The 18,097-nt window shown below is 36.1% G+C and overlaps 1 protein-coding gene across 1 annotated transcript; it reads left to right on the top strand.

The window, feature by feature from the left end:
• Positions 1–5,804: 5,804 nt before the first annotated feature.
• On the top strand, positions 5,805–17,838 carry ddx54 (DEAD (Asp-Glu-Ala-Asp) box polypeptide 54). The gene is made up of 20 exons (XM_007253995.4): positions 5,805–6,118; positions 7,823–7,949; positions 8,353–8,423; positions 8,509–8,697; positions 9,251–9,300; positions 9,385–9,426; positions 9,787–9,882; positions 9,985–10,106; positions 10,226–10,287; positions 10,428–10,559; positions 11,677–11,887; positions 12,041–12,172; positions 13,171–13,392; positions 13,481–13,554; positions 13,663–13,866; positions 14,898–15,049; positions 15,168–15,281; positions 15,377–15,487; positions 15,601–15,692; positions 16,486–17,838. The coding sequence occupies exons 1-20, from the start codon at positions 5,996–5,998 to the stop codon at positions 16,728–16,730; spliced, it is 2,571 nt and encodes an 856-aa protein (XP_007254057.2). The 5' UTR covers positions 5,805–5,995; the 3' UTR covers positions 16,731–17,838.
• The last annotated feature ends 259 nt before the right edge of the window (positions 17,839–18,097 follow it).

Raw genomic sequence — 18,097 nt, 5'->3', positions numbered from 1 at the left:
AGATTCCCAAAAGCCATATTTTATTGTTCAGTTCTGAATAATCATGTAAGAGATTAAAGCAGCCAAAAATGTTGTGAATACTCTTTCCATGTTAAATCCTTCTGGTGAATTTGCCCCAAGCATGCTATAGCATTAAATAAGGAAATAAGGGAGGACTCATCACATATTTAAGACTAGAGCAAATATATATATTTTGGATATAAATAAATCTATCGGTTGATGTCAGAAAAAAATTCTAGAATCAGTTAAACCACTCACAAATACAAAAAAGGGCATGAAAGTTATCTTTCTGATCAAAAATCATTAGGTCATTTAAGGCCACCAGAACAAGAAAACATGAGAAAAAGCACTATTTGTATTTTTGTTTGTCTTCATCTATGGAGAAAATGAGCTAGAGGATTATTAAAAATAGTTTGCACATCATGGGATAATACCTTTTCTATTTCTCTCATTTGGTTTAGCTCTTTCTTAAAGGAATAGTTCCGGACAAGCTGAGAGACACACAACCATTACTGAAAGTAAAAGCAACGTTACAGGATTTTAAACAAATCTTACTGAGGGAATGCAGTTTTACACAGTTCTTGCTTGCTTTACCAGAGTTACATAGTTCAGTTAGCACGGAGCAGCAATGATAATCACTGATAACTCTCCCTGTTACACGTAATTGGCGCGTCAACTTGATTTGAAGCTGTTATTTTAGGGTAAACATGATATATAATGTTGCTTTAAAATCTGCTACTACTAGTGTATTTTGTCTGTATGTCAAAATGTCAAAATCAGTCAAGTGTGCTAAGTTCGCATACTTATTTCTGTGGATAACATACAATGATCAAAAACCTTTGTATTCTTTTAGGCACTTTTCTAACAGACATAAGCTCGGTTGCCATTTAATAAGCCTTATTAACCAAAACTAATATGTGCTGTTAGGTAAGAATAGCCCATACACAGTTCTAAACGTCTACCTCAAAACTATGTTTCACAGCCTTTAATAATATGTCTCTAACTCCTAATGAATTATTCAATTTATTGCAAGCTTTTGCAAGGTGCACCTGGCACCTGGGAAAACGCATTAAGAAAGAATGTTAGTACAGACGAGATCTGAATAAGTAGGAAAAAAGGATAATTGCTTCCTCCAGCAATTATTTTTCTGCAGGGAAGGTTGCTTGAGTGCACGTAGAAAAGCATTGCTCAGCATTATATAGGTTCACACATCAGCTGGGATTTGGGTCCAAGTAGAATATGGGAGAGAGTGGTAAGATAAGCCAGTTTTACTTAAGTCTACCTACTGTATAACAGGGAATATAACACAGGTATAGATCAAATACATACAACACAAGATCAGAATGTGTGGCATCAATTGGAACCTTAGTAATGTTGCTAATTCAATTCAAATTAACTACAAATGAGGGATCAAAAAAATGGGCTCTTGTGGGTCAGTTTGCCTCATGTAAGGGGTATGAGATGATCTGAGAAAACAGTAAAAAACCATGTGCAATAATAACCAAGTTTAATTCTAAACTTTTTATTATTATTATTATTATTATTATTATTATTATTATTATTATTATTATTATTATTATTATATTTATATATACAGCTCAAAAAATAAGAGACCACTTCAGTTTCTGAATCGTTTTTTTCTGATTTTGCTTTTTATAGGTTTATGTTTAAGTAAAATGAATATTGTTGTTTTAGTCAACAAACTACGGACAACATTTCTCCCAAATTCCAAATACAATTTTGTCATTTAGAGCATTTATTTGCAGAAAATGAGAAATAACAAAAAAGATGCAAAACTTTCAGACCTCAAATAATGCAAAGAAAACAAGTTCATATTCATAAAGTTTTAAGAGTTCAGAAATCAATATTTAGTGGAATAACCCTGTTTTTTAATCCCAGTTTTCATGCATCTTGGCATGTTCTCCTCCACCAGTCTTACACACTGCTTTTGGATAACTTTATGCCGCTCCTAGTGAAAAAAATTAAAGCAGTTTAGCTTGGTTTGATGGCTTGTGATCTTCCATCTTCCTCTTGATTATATTCCAGAGGTTTTCAGTTTAGTAAAATCAAGGAAACTCATAATTTTTAAAATAATTTAATAATTTAATCTCCAAATTTAATGTCCCAATCTGCTGTTCTGTTTTTATTAAATACATATTTTCTGTTGACTACTCATAAACAAGATATTTTAATTTGCAGAACTGATACTCATTGTATGCTTTTTAATGCACCAGTCTGAATAAACTTAAGAGATTGATGTGCTGAAAATCAACACAGGAAATCAGCATCTCTATAACAACTGTCTGATATCAACCACCATGCCAGGATAATATATATGTGCTTAATGTAGGCTTAAATCACAAAACAATATTAATGTAAAGTTGCCTAACTGGCTCATCTTGCCCCACTTTACCCTACTCACATTTAAAATAGGCTTAAATGTTTAACCTGTTTCCTGTGGTAAATAAATGTTTGAATGCAGATGTTTTAAATATCATGTCAGTGTTTTTTTTACCTGTTCTTTCCTTTCTTTCAGTTAGGTGAAGAAAAAGATCATCCAAATTGGATGAATAACTGTCAGAATAGATAATGAAAAAATAAAATGAGGCCAAGGAGGACAAGAAACATCTGCTGTCCCAATTACAGTGACTTCAGAGTAAAATCCAGTTAGTATGGGTAGAACACATCAGAATGCTAAAAAACTGCCTTGGCCCAGCCATATATATTAATGATACAAGAAAGAATTGCTTCCCATAAACAATCAATTCACCTATTTATTTAACAAACAAAAAAAATGCATCAGTATCTCCATCAGTGTAACCAGTGTAACCTTAATTTACATTACCCTTGCATGCAAAATGTCATAGGATAGCAGTGTGTAAATTAATTATTAAGGGGACAGCTTTGGAACATCAAAACATGTTGAGGTTTTATCTTTTAAGGTAGGGGGAACACTGGCCAGTGTCATCATGGCAAACTGATGAGAATTATGGCATGAACATTCCTGGGAGTACTGGGAGAACATCATAGAAGGCTTTATCACTACACACTACTGAGAGAAAGTGTATCCTCACATTGCACAGCAAGGCTCTCCACTGCCCGCTGTGAAGCAGTCTTGCTTAGGAACCCTGCAGTTACTAATTGGTGCCAAACTCCATAGCTGTACAGATATTTAAACTGCATGGATTTTACCATGAACGTTGAGCAGAAACTCACTTACTGATTAATTCCTGCCACACTCCAGAGCTGTACATACAGACACTTAAGCTGCCTGGACATTAACATCCACTCTGAGCATGTTTAATCACTTACTCAAACTGATAATTCGTAACCTGTTTCTACATTATCTATACAGACATCCCAAGTTGCAAAAGTTGATTTCAGGGAGGTTACCAAGTCAAACCCCACACACACACACACCAAAGGATAACGAAACTTTACTTTTATATTAAATAATTTTGCTTTTTTTTAAATTACATTTAGAGTATTTAGAGGTGACATTAGTTTTATCTTTTTTTCTTTTTGGAAGGCCCTGCCGCTGCTTTCCTTTTTTTTTTTTTTTTGGGAAAAAAAGCCTTTATTTGACAAAAAATTACAATATCACAAAAAATTCCACAACATCAGAAACATTTCATATCATATCACAATAATTATTAATATTGCCTCCGCCATGATCTGCTTTCTCTCACTCACTGAACAAATCCCGTCTGGGAGGGGGGAAAAACACTGCCCGCCCACACTAAAAACTGATTGGCTGCCTCACAGACTCTTTGCAGAGAACAGGCCAATCAGAATCCTCTCTGTTTTCTCTCTCTCCTTCCCACACGCGATTAGAGAAAAAAGTCTGTGGCCTGTGTGCGCGTTTGGGGCACTCGTTCTGAATTCCGGGAGATTGTATGTGACTCGCGGGCATCAGGGAGCCACTACCGAAATGCGGGAGACTGCCGCAGCTTCAGGGAGACTTGGTTTGTCTGTCTATAGCTCCCCATTATCTCTCTGTACAGTTGGTTTTGTTGTGTTATTTGTTTGTGCTGCCAGCAGTGACACTAAGGTGTTAAAAAACTCAAGGAGCAATGCTGTGTTTGATCCACTCATACCAGCACAACACACACTACTAACACACTGTCACCACCATGCCAGTGCCACCGCAGTGCTAAGAATAGTCCATCGCCCAAATAATGCCTGAAGTGGTCCTGTGGTGTTCTTGATCACTGAATAACATAATGAATATAGGAGTCGAGGTTTAGTTTGTAGATATAATGTTTATGAGGTTGTTGGATTATTGTAAATAATGAAATAGTTCAATTATTCACTATTAATATTTCAGTTCATTATTAATTACAGGTAATTTAGTTTGAAGGATCTGGTAATATGTACAATTTAAGGTGTTTACACATATATGTATAATAGAATAGCTGTGGGTAATTCGATTATCACATGAGAAAGAGGCTGTGGGAGGAGCTAAGATACCTCTCTCTTTTTAGATAGCTCCCCTTAGGTTAACTTTTGGAAGGACTTTGGATAAAAACAATTCTGTATCAACCTATTTTGGATAAATAAACTGTTCAACTTTTAATCCAGTGGTTCTGTGGATTTTTTGTTGTGGTTTCTTTTTTTTTGTTGGTGGACTTAAACCATGAAGACTGTGGTAAGGCTTTTTTCATATGTGGAAACTATAATGAATAAAAGAGTATGTAAAGAAACAGGAGAGCACCAGTAGAAACAAGGTGGTTGTCATAATGTTATGCTCAGTGTAATACATATGGGTCAAATTTGAAAAAAAAAAAGCTAAACAATGGGAGGAGTATTTTGGAAGAGGCACTGGGTGGTTTTTGTATAGAGCTGATTGTGCTGAGCAGTGTGCCTTTGATACAGGGCCGTTTCAAGGCATTTGGGGGCCCAAGCAAAATGCACCTTACCACAAACCAATAAAATTAAGATGAGTAAAGTACAGTTAATCAAATATTATCAAAAATAAAGGTAAGTTTTATCAGTTCTAGTGGTAAAGACAGTGAACAGCTGGTGTGCATGGATACTGCTTAACATGTTTCAATCTGGTTAATGGGTGGTTAATGGGTGGATAACTGATGTCAGCCATACAGAAAGTGCAAATACACAGTTATATAATAATTAAATTTAACAGTGCAAAAGATACATAAACCGTAGATGAATGAACTAGTGAATGAAATACTAGTGCAAAATAGGGTAGAACTATAAAAATATTGTTATAGGCATCAGCAAGTCTGAGAGTGTGACCATAGCTGAGGGTGTGTCCATGGTGTGACCAGAATTGCCGGAATGAAATAAAAAAGTGTCACAGAGTCTTTAGTTTGCTGTGCTGAGAGGAGTTGAACAGTCTTATGGCCTGAGGGACAAAAGACTTTCAGAGTCTGTCGGTGGAGCAGGACTGGGACAGCAGTCTGCCACTGAATGAGCTCCTCTGCCTGGTGATGGTGCTGTGCAGATGGTGGTGAACATTATCCATGATGTTCAGCAGCTTGCTGAGGGCTCTCCTCTCTGCCAGTGGTGTTAAGGACTCCAGCTCTAAACTAATCCAGCTCTAATCTCTGTGCTGCAGAGGAGGAAATAAAAGGCTTTTATAAAGGTTATTAAAGGTTTATAAAGGTTTTTAAACAGTGCTGGTATGTTTCATTACTTCAAATGAGCACATTTCAGCTATTAATGGAAAAATATGGTTTAGGGTTAAGTTTGTAGGTTTGAGAAAGTTAGGTAGGTGCTGCCACCCAGAGGTGTTTCCTCACACTGCACAGCTTTAACGCTCTACGTCACACACTGTGCGCCGCCGCAGAGAAGACGCCGGACCACACGTGTTCCAAAATGTCGAGCTCCTGCGCTTGAGGCTTGTGTTGATTCGCTAGTATTTGCTGTATATTATTAATAATAATAATATAGTGTAGATATTTTACCTCGGCGACCCGAGAGCGACCGGCTGGGAGGTGAGCAGAGGCCCGGGTCTGTGTACTGAGACTGAAGGATGGCGCAGAGAAAGAAGAAACTGACTAAGAAGAGGAGGAACACGGGGCACAGGGAGTCTGATGGAGACTCGGATGGAGGAGATTTTGAACTGGCTGCAGAGATTAAAGACGACAGTGTGGCTGTGAGTGAGATTAATAAGTACACGTACCCTTCATGCGACTGTTTTCTCTATGTGCGGTTTGTGGGTGTTGTTATAAGGGCAGATATGCTGCCTGCTTATCTGACCAGCAGCTTAGCTAGCTAGCTAACTAACTAGCCGAGTGGCTAATGTTGTCTAAACATTGCCAGAATGTCCTTAAACTCCTAAGACATGAACTCTTGCATGCCATGCATTTATTTTTCTTTACCATTTGGGCTAATTGGTTCCTGATTAATGTAAAAACAAAGAATGATTTTTTTACATGATGTAGTTTCTCACATATGAGGTCTTTTAGTTAAACTTTCAATAAAAGTTTATTGTTATTTAAAAGGATTTGAAATGGTGTTGTATGCTATTATATATCCTTACATAAGTGGTATTAAAATGACAATAATATCATATATAGCAATTATTTATGAGGCAATATATCACCCAAACTACTATTAAAAAATACTTTAATGACAGGCTTACTAAAGTGCACCTTTCATATGTTTTATAATACAAATATTCAGTTTGAAAGAGCAAAAACAAGAACAAGACTTGCTTAACTCTGGAGAAAGAAGTGAAAAGATAAACAGCACCAGTCAAATGTTTGGGCAACTTCTCATTCCATTTCTTTCTTTGTTCAATATATTTTCTACATTGTAGGTTAATATTAAAGACAATATTAAGAACAGTTATGGAACACAAGTAAACACAAAAATAGTTTTTCTCCTCCACAGTTACAGAAACATATTCCAGGTGACTCTTCCTCATAAAGACACTGAGATTAAAATACCAAGAGTGTGTAGATCTGTCCTCAAAGATAAATGGAAGAATGTAAAGTATAAAACATATTCTGGTTTGTTTAACACTTTGTTGTTACAAAATAATTCTGCATATGTTCCTGTATAGCTTTAGTATAGTCTTCAATATTAAATTTACAATGTAAAAAAAAAAAAATCATAAAAAGAAAGGAAACATGTTCAGTGAGAACAGTGTGGCCAAATTTTGACTGGTACTGCATATAACATTTAAAGCCCCACTAGATAGGATTTTCTTGATTTTTGATTTTTTTTAAAGAAGTGAAATTACAGCGCTGCATTGAGGTGAAATAGGTGGAATAGCGGTGCTCTCGTGTCTGTGCCGTAGCTCCTCTGAGCTCAAACCAGACTCTGTAAGTTTTCCGAGGCGGCTGCGACCAACGCTCGTGAGAACTGCGACCTGCTTTCCGACCTTCATTTCTAATGAAATATTTATTACACTCTGCAACTGTAGTGGGAGCCCACGAGCACAAAATCTCAATCCTACCTACTGAAGCTTTAAATATAACTTTTTATTAAGTGAAGGTGTTGTATATGTTGCAGATAAAGAGAACTTTTGTAGCCCCTTTGTACCTTTTGTAGAATTTTTAGTTGTCAAAGAACAAATGATCTTTTATTACTGATTTTGCATTTGTAGGATAAAACTGATTTATGTTTTGCTTGTAAATAAAAGAAACCGAACAGTCCAAAGATCAATGAAAAGTAGTTTGAATGTTATAATTTACAAATCTTAGCAGAAATATGTATATGAACAGTATGCCGGGTAAAACTAAGCTAAGCTAAACACTAGAACTAGGGTTTAGGTCACTGAAATAATAGATGTGCTTCACATTGAGAAAAATACAGATCTATTTGTGTTAATATTTAATTTCTAAATTCACAGGCTGGTTCGAAACTACCCCGCTTTCCTGCCTCATCAGATTACCTGTCAGATGTGGAGCCAGACACTAGAGAGATGGTTAGAGCTCAGAATAAGAAGAACAAAAAGTCTGGTGGCTTTCAGTCCATGGGTAAGATGTTTTTCTGAGAGTGGAGTGTAATGATGTGTTATTGGGATATTTCTTATTTAACATAACATATTTTCTGGATATTTTCAAAATTTAAAGAGTCCAAGATGTAAAATTTACAGACTTGAACCTACTTTTATGGCCATGTTTGATTCTTTTTAATGCTGTGGACATTTTTGATTCTGTACAGCTCTCTAGTACTACTTGTCTGTAGGAGAAGCTAAATATAGCTTCTAAATGATATAGTTCTCTATTATTCACTTTTTTAGATTTTAAGTCTCAATTTCCACTAGAGCATATCTAAACAGGTTAAACTGAATTTTGATGTTTGCTCGTATTTTACTGTGTTTCCTCTGTATCACTAACCCAGAGCTCTAATAGTAAAAGCAGTTTTTCCCTCTTTTAGGTCTAAGCTACCCAGTCTATAAAGGTGTAATGAAGAAGGGCTACAAAGTTCCCACACCAATCCAAAGAAAAGTATGTTCATTTGCACTGTTAAGTCCTTTTTTCTTACATGCTGACGACTTTGTGAGTCTTTAAAGATTATCTCATTCTGTCACAGACGATTCCAGTAATCCTGGATGGTAAGGATGTGGTTGCCATGGCCAGAACAGGAAGTGGAAAGACGGCTGCTTTTTTGGTCCCCATGTTTGAGAGGCTGAAGGCTCCACAGGCTCAAACTGGTGCTAGAGCTTTAATCCTCACACCCACTCGAGAACTGGCACTGCAAACCATGAAGTTCACCAAAGAGGTCAGTAGTACCAAGTAGGGGTGGGCAATATTATATCGTATACAATATATCGTAACACAGAAATATCGTGATATTAAAAATCCATATCGTGATAATAGGGCTGTTCTGTCTTAAAAGTAGTCTAGTATTTACTGTGAAGCTTTAAGTGAATGTATTGTATAATTGTTTTAGTTTGCAGTTTATATGCATGCACTAAATATTCTGCAATATTTTTTGCTGCATTATATTATTTTATGCTATATTATTTATTTTGCCACATTATGATTATGCTGTTATATTCTTATACTATATTCCTGAAATTAATTAATTATTTTTCTGTTTTCCTATATCGCCAAGTATATCGTTATCGCAAAAATACCCTGAAATATTGTGATATTATTTTAGAGCCATATCGCCCACCTCTAGTACCAAGTTGTAATTCTTTTAAATTATCACTGTGTGTGTGTGGAGTTTACTTCTAAAACACTGAAAAGCTAAATGTATTATGAAGATCGGTTGGTTTATAATTAGGGAGGGAGTCTTTAATATTTGTATTTTCTTTTGTATCTTTTAGTTGGGCAAGTTCACTGGGCTGAAGACTGCACTGATTCTTGGTGGAGACAGGTACTCTTTAAATAGTGTTCAAGTTTTAATAGTTTTGATTTTTAATATGTGCATCGATCATTGACTGTTACTCTGTTCTTTCAGCATGGACGATCAGTTTGCTGCTTTACATGAGAATCCAGACATGTAAGTGTAATCTTAAATTTTCGTGTTTTTTTTAGTAATAAAGATTTGGTTTGTTTTTTCCTTTTAATATTAAACAAAAAAAACTCTTAACTTTGAGAGTATTTTAAATAGTTGATTTACAAATGTAATATTAGTAGTTTGATTATATATTTTAAATAGAGGTTTGCGCAATTTTATCTAATAATACTTTGTATGGTAGGTGTTTCCACTTGATGTTCTGTTAATAGAAGAAACCATGTTAAAATGTTTTACCCATGTGTATACAGCGTGTCTGATGGTTGTAAGGGTGGCTTTGTCATGTTGTCAATCAATTCATTTATTTATTTATTTTTGTGTGTGTTTGTGCTTGTGTGCGTCCAGCATCATTGGTACGCCTGGTCGTCTGATGCACATTGTTATGGAAATGAACCTGAAGCTGAATAATGTGGAGTATGTGGTGTTTGATGAGGCAGATAGGTAAGCTTCAATCCATAGTTTTTATTGTTTTTTTATTTATTTTTATTGTTTTTAATGTTGTCAGATCTGTGCGTCAGTTCTTACTGTGATGTTCCTCGACAGGCTGTTTGAGATGGGCTTTGCCGATCAGCTTCAGGAGATCATCAGACGACTCCCTGAAACTCGCCAGACCTTGCTGTTCTCTGCCACGCTGCCCAAACTGCTTGTGGACTTTGCCAGAGCTGGTAAGGCCACTCTATTCAAAGATCACAGGCACAGCTGTTATGTTGTGAGATGCCCGATAGCATTAAGTGCGATTGTCAGTTTGATGAGCTCTGTTTAATGGACTCTCTTGCTCCCTCAGGGCTGACTGAACCAGTCTTGATGCGACTGGATGTAGACACTAAGCTTAGCGATCAGTTAAAGGTAAAGTGAATAATCAGTGACCATCAGTCACTTATTACTTTTATTCTATTTATCAAGAATGATAAGTGTTTTCTACTACCACAAAGTGCTTTAAAACTAACTTCCTCTTTTTTTTCTCACTATTTTTCCCCCTCTTACAGCTGGCATTCTTTCACTTGCGCTTGGATGACAAGCCAGCACTGCTGCTGCATCTGCTTCGTAATGTAGTGAAACCTCAAGAGCAGACAGTGGTGTTTGTGTCAACTAAACACCATGTGGAGTACTTGAACCAGGTAAATGTCTATGAAGTTTCCTATATTTCTAAGTGTCTAGTAGCCCACTTATGTTAAGAGTACTCTCTATTGCTGTAAAATAAGGTTGCAGTGGAAGCAAGTTTCATGGTATGAAAGTGCATGCTTATCAAACGATGGATGTTTGTTTATTACCAGTATAGTGAAATAGGGCAAACAAATAGAGAATATCAGTGGCTTATGCACATTTTTTTTCCACTTAAGCTGCCCTTTATCCTTAGCCACTAGCACCACACTAAAACACACACATGCACACCAATCTCCACATTCCCCAGAAATAACTGAAAAATCATCAGCGAGGGATTACTTTGAATACCCCCAAATGAGTGCAGGGTTTATCAACACTGTTGGCAACTATCAGCGAGTAATCCAGCTCAGAAAACACTAGCATCACGAATAAAGTGTGACGAAGATGACTGTTAGAATTGCTGCTAAAATGCTCCAACACTACAGAGGCTGGCTGCTGTGTCTGTTAGCATTGTGGCTTTAACCTGGGTGAGCCTGGCTGATACCGTTGTGGCTAACGCACTGTTTTAGGTTTCACAATTTAGGTTCAGAGTAACAGGCATGATTTACATATCCTAGCAAACAGCAAATGTACTCTATCTAACTAGCCCTCTGACTATCAACAATAGTCAGCAAGTAATTCAGTTTGGATAACAGAACATCACAGTTAATCTGCTTAAAGCGTGCCGAGGCTTGTAAGCAATGTTAGCATTGTTGCTAACGCAAACTTAACATTTCTGAAGTCGACTGAGCATGGCTCAATGTTAGTGTCGAGGCTAGTCCACTTCATAATGCAAGATTAGAATGAGGAAAAGACACGATAGAATGCTAAAATTCATGTGTCCAGAAATCTAATCACATTTTAAATACTTTGTGTATTAATCTGTGATTTAATCCAATGTATAATTCTGTTTATTCTTCTCCTTTTTCTATTCCTATTATTATTATGAGGTGGATATCATACCATAAACATATTATACTATTGCAATCCTGGGGTAACACACATTTGCCTATTTGTATTATCATTGACTTTATAAAGATTTTACACACCGCTATAATTGTTGACTTTTTTTTTTTTTATTCTCTGAAATAGCTTCTGACTGCTGAAGGAATTGAGTGTGCCTACATCTACAGTGCTCTGGACCAGACAGCCAGAAAGATCAATATTGGCCGTTTTGTCCACCGTAAAGCAATGGTTCTTCTGGTGACTGATGTGGCAGCTCGTGGTATTGACATCCCCATGCTGGACAATGTCATCAATTACAACTTCCCTTCCAAGGCCAAGCTTTTTCTGCACAGAGTCGGTATGTACAAGGCAGTTACCTGCTTCAGTGTTTTAGCAGTTAATTCTAGCAGAGTTCATAATTGCAGTGAGATTTGTGCAGCCTGTTATTCCTCATGTATTGCTGGTATTTTATATTGAGTTTATTTTATTTTTTTTCTGTTTTGTGGTACAGGTCGTGTAGCCCGTGCTGGCAGGAGTGGAACAGCCTTCAGCTTGGTTTGCACAGATGAAGTGGCCTTTGTTTTTGACCTTCACCTCTTTCTTGGTCGTCCATTGGTGTTCGCAACCATTGACCATCCCCAGGGTAAGTTACCCTTCATTAGAGTCTTTTAGGTGACTCAGGTTTTTTTTTTTAAACAGTAAGGGTAGACATAATTCACAGAGTCATGTGTATTAGGAATAATTAAAAAAAGGCATTAGTACCGTTCAGTGCAGAGTGGTAACTATCATGACCATCGGCATCTGGCTTGAATTGTTTTATAAAGCGTATCGGATTAAGGCGCACTATCAATGAACGTCTGTTTTCTGGTCTATTTTCATATATAAGGCACACCGGATTATGAGGCACATTTTAAGAGACACTATAAGGAACTTCTAATTCAACAGGTCTCTCCACTGGGTGGTGGTGGTGGGGGGAAGCTAACTTGGTTAGGTAAAGCTAAGTTAATTAAACAAAAATTAAATAAAAAAAGACTTTCTCAAACGAGCGCTGGATGTTAATTTACACAGATTTCTCCACTGAAAACTGTTTATTTGGGTGTGTAAAGCACTTCAGCTTGTTCATAGTAAGCATAGATTCCCAAATTTCTTCAGCACTAAGGCTGGAGCATTAGCATTAGCAGCTAACCGCTACCAGGGAAATAGCGGTTAGTGGCTAATGCTGCTTCAGCCCCGGTGCTCGAGACACAAAACTGAAACTCCTCTGGAAAGCTGTACTTCAGTGGCTTCGCTTTAGTCCTCCTTACAACCTGACTGATAAAATTATTATACATAAGACCCACTGGATTAAAAGACACACTGAAGATTTTTGGGAAAATTTAAGGATTTTAAGTGCACCTTATAGTGCGAAAAATATGGTACATTCAGTTTCAATGCAGCAAGGCCCACACACGCATCCCACACATTAGTGCAACCTTTTTTCTTTATAAAGATTCCTTAGGACATGCCAAACATGTTTGGGACACTACACTAGTCCCATGACATGTTAATGTATGATGTCAAACATTATTTGCAAATGTTTTGTTTTGTGTCATATTAAAATATATATATAAAAAAACCCTATTCTGTTTTTTTATCGTCAAGATGCTGATGGTGTCATGGGTCGTGTGCCACAGAGCATCCTAGATGATGAGGAAGCACACCTCTTCACCACCCATGATAACTCACAAGACCTCCAGACCCTTAAACGAATCTCGGAGAACGCTTACAAGCAGTACCTTAAGTCACGACCCAACCCCTCACCTGAATCCATTAAACGAGTGAAGTCCACGGATCTGTCTTCCATAGCTGTTCACCCATTGCTGGGTTTGTAGGATTTCTAAATCTGTTTATTTTGTTTTTGAATGTTTTTGATGATCTCTTCCATCCTAAAATACTTTTGTCACTTTTTTAGGGTCAGGACTTGAGAGGGTGGAACTGGAACGATTGCAAATGGTGGACTCCATCAAAGCATACAAGGCAAAATCTGTAAGTCAGTGTTTACAGCATTAGTACTGTTAGTATGTCTAGGACCATATAAAGCTAAAATATACAAGGTATATTTAAAATACATGTTTAACTGCTTCTTTGTTTCAGACTATATTTGAGATCAACTCCAACAACAAAACCAGTGCGAGTGAGGTGATGCGGACGAAGCGCTCTCGGGATAGTCGGTTGGTGGACAAGTTTCACAGGACGAGGGAGGAGCAGCTTGCAGAGAGTAATCTCAATAAACCAGCTATTCGGAGTGCTAACACACCAAAACCACAACACAGTGAAGAAGAGGAGGAGGACCTTCAGGTGAGTGTAGAGAAATAAGCTTCCCATGTCCTCTGAGAATATGTAGTTTATGTTCATATATAGCCGTAGTCATTATGTTTGAACTTGAATCAAATTTAGTCATGTATTTTGCAAACACCGGGAAAAACTTAAAAGTAGAAAAGTCATTATCTGTATGATATTGGAAATTTAATTATTGTAAAGTGTGTTAAGGTATGTCCTCACATTTTGTTGACTAAATGTGAAAAATCGTAAAATTCTCAGGATGCAGGTAAAACAGGGTTCCCACGTGTCCTGAAAAATCTGGAAAAGTCCAAACACTTGGAAAAATAGAAAATTGTTGGAAGTGTCCGATTATTAAGGAACAATTGCTTTGAATTTGGTGCTAAATTAACCTGAATTAAAAATCACACATCTGTAGGAAACAGTATTCACCGCATTCTGGCTTTATTTGTGTGTAAAGACTTCAAATTTTAAAAGTTACAGAATTATGAGTTTCTGTGTCCTTTTCTAGTTATTCTGATGAAAGTCTGTATGTGCTGTGTGTTGCAGTAACACGATCAGTTCCAATACTGGATAACTACAGACAAATAAATACATTTTCTTATTTTTTGCATCCATTTCCAAAACTCAGTTTATTTTAATTGCTTCAAACCAGCTTTAAATTGTTAACCACTTACCTTTTTTCAATTTTTTTTTATATACATTATATGTTTCAGTTTTTAGTTAATTCAAGCCCTGCCTGTTTACTTTTTTTACATCTATGTTCACTGGATTTTGTACCATTCCAGGTTATTAACTGAACCTGAAATGCTTAAATGGCAGAAATACACAGAAAAACAACAGTTAATGTTCTCAATCTTTTGGCCAGTGGTGTCAATATTAACAAATATAAAATTAGGTATTCATATTAATAATACTGTAACTAACAGTAATTCTTCCTCTTACTTTCATTATGCTTTCAGTTATCATATAATTTCAATTGTGTCTTATCATGTTGTCCAGATTATGATTTAATGTTTTCAATTCATAATGCCCTCTCCTATCACCAGGGTGTATTCTCAGAAGTTGTAGGAGGAAAAAGACGGAAAAAGGATGAAGAAATGGAGGTGGACAGACCGAAGAGCAAAAAGAACAGGCAGTCTGGTCGAGATGAGGAATTTTACATCCCTTACAGACCCAAAGACTTTAATTCAGAGAGAGAGTATGATCATATCATAACTTTCACATTTTATTATCATCTGATGCTAGAAAAATATATCTATATTATGTAAGTTGTGGAGACTGGAGTTGTAATTACCGTATTTGTGCTTGTTGGACAGACTCAGTCTTGCAGGGCAGGGCAACGCGTTTGAGCAGCAGGCTTCCTCAGCTGTGCTGGACCTGATGGGGGATGAGGGCAACACACTGAATCAGCACAAGAGCATAATGAAGTGGTGAGAGGACAGATACATTTGCGTTACAACAATTACAACGAACCTAAAGAAAAAATGTTTATTCTGTTGTTCTAATGTTTGTTCTGATTCTTCAGGGATCGCAAGAGAAAACGCTTCATTTGTGACACTGGAAAAGAAGATAAGAAAAACAAGATAAAAACAGACAGTGGACAAGTCATCAGTGCCAAGAAAAAGAAGAAGAATTTGTATCCTTTTTCTTTATTATGTAGATTTGGAGTAAATTTGATAGTGTAATGAATATTTGCCTTAAGGCTCTCTATAATGCTACTAGGGTTTATTCCTTCACTCTATGCTTTAGCTATGAGGAATGGAAGAAGAAGTACAAAGTTGATGAAGAGGTGTCTGATTCAGATGGAGAGAATGGAGGAATGAAGGGACAGAAATTTGGAGGTATGGGAGCATGTCCTTTCTAAACAATCATCTGTCAGCTAAAGTTTTTGTTCAAAGTAATGTGCAAATTATTATTTTTTTCTTCCACCAGCCTTAGATTATTAGACAACAGGACATATGAATGATCTTATTGTGTACGATTACAGTTAGTAGATACTGCTTTCAGTGATGTATGCCCACCATCACAATTTTAATAATATACTACTATAGTTGAATTAAACAGACCCTTTTGGTGTTGTTTTTTTTTTTTTGTAAATTGACAGTTATTTGATTTATTTGATTAATTAGCTATTTTGTTTAGTTGCCTACTGATCTCTCCTACAGTATTAAACACAGGGTGAGAGATACTTATCCAAACATTTAGGTTCAATTGTGGCATACATTGTGGGAAATTACTTGATTAATTTATTAAAATCCTGTATATAAGTCTCTGCATCTTACAATAACTTCATTTGCTTAAATTAAGATTGGGTTTAAAGCAAATAAATACATGAATGAATGAATAATTAAATAAATAAATCTGTATAGGCTATATTCAGTTTATTTAGTTACACTTTTGAAATCAACAAAACTTTGTATCTCAACTTTACAGCAGAAGAAAATAGTTTATTCATTATTCGTGGCTTATTATTTTTAAGGTTTCTTTTATCAGGTGGCATTTTCTACAATGTCTGCTATGCTTGATTCTTTATTAATGAATGAATGAATAATTAGTTCATTAATTAATAAGACTACACAATCAAATCAGTGTCTGTAGCCTTCATAACCATTTATATCTATGCGTGTTTTTTAGGACGGAGAGGACGAAAGGGGCGTGGCTCTCAGCCCCAGAGCAAAAGTGGCTCCAGAATGAATTCAGAGCTGAAGAACAGAGATCAGATCCTCAAACAGCGAAAGAAGAAGGCCAAGCAACAGTTCCTGCAGAGTGGCGGCCTGAAGAAGCTACGTGGCAAAAACAGACAGCACGTCCAGCAGGTCATGAAGTCTGGCTTTGGCCGTGGAAGCTTTAAGAAAGGCAAGATGAAGAAGAGACTGTAAGGATAAAGTGGTTTAATGCTGGTCCAAATTCTCTTCTAGCCAAACAGCTTTGCAGTGGATTTAAGATGAACCCTCGTCTTCATCAGCAGATCAAGTGAACTGATTGAATCGAGTTGAATGTGACACCCAACTGCCTTATTTCTCACACCCCTGCTTTTGGCATTGTGTTGGACAAAAGTTAAAGGACAGTAATGAACTGGAAACATTACGTAATGCAATGGTAATATGGGGTAACATTAAGACTTTGTGTAAACTTCAATAGTTAAGCTTTAAACAAAATAATTCAGAGTTGTTGATTTAAGTGAAATACTCCATTATTGCTGACTCTTAGTAGTGATGGTATATTCAGAGTTGATATCAGGGCCAGAGTTGATATTTGCAATGTAATGTTCTTGGACATTTGAGAGCATGTTTGTAACCATTACAGTAACATGTAATCTAAAGCGTTTATAGCTTTAAAATATGTTTACACTTAAGATTAGAGCAGGATACACAAACGTGTCAGACAAGAGAACTTTATTTTTCAAAGATCTTAAGGCGGTTTTGATCTTTTGATCAAAGGTACACCTCTAAAACGATCAGTTATAATAGTTTAAATGACTAAAATTGTTGTCTAATGTATTATGATTATTCTTAGTGTTGTGTCTACATAGTGAAAAATTAATAGCAACTGGTTTACTGCATGGATATGTCTGAATATCGAAAAACAGTAAATTAAATTTTCCCTTGCCATGTTCCAACCGAAGAAAATATTACTTTCCTACAATAATATTCAGGAGTGTCTTAGAAGTCTCATGATTTTCCATAAGTGTTTTATTTTAGGAATGCTTTTGTGAATCATGCCACCACCGTTATGAACAATTAACAGCATGTCACAATAAACAGCTCTGAATTGTTTTGTTTACATCTTGACCGTTTAATTATACATGATGTTGGAAAAATAGTGAAAAAAAAGCTCCATTTACAGTGTTGAAAGACCAGTTTACTTCTGTAAAACCAGTAAGGTGACTTAACATTTAGCCAATGGTTTGTGTCAAATTTTGTTATATACAGTTTGTACATGTGTTATTCTGAGATCTGTGACAAATACAGATGCTAATGAAACATATTCCACTTGTTTTTATTGATTCCTAATTGTATGAAAGCTAAACAGAAGTGAAATCTATTTAGTAATTGTCAGGTTAGGGCTTTTCCACAAGATGGCAGCAAAACACAAGTTATTTGATGTATTCAACATCCATATTGGTTGTTGATGTGCTTATTTTACTTTCCTTTAAAATAATCCCTTATTAAAAAGTAAAAAATGTTCTTGCATTGTACATAAAAACTAAAATATGTACCTTAAAATCGAAGATCTTAAAACATTC

This window comes from Astyanax mexicanus, chromosome 1 (genome assembly GCF_023375975.1).
Source record: "Astyanax mexicanus isolate ESR-SI-001 chromosome 1, AstMex3_surface, whole genome shotgun sequence".
Lineage (NCBI taxonomy): Eukaryota > Metazoa > Chordata > Actinopteri > Characiformes > Acestrorhamphidae > Astyanax > Astyanax mexicanus.
This window is presented reverse-complemented; position numbering and strand designations above follow the sequence as displayed.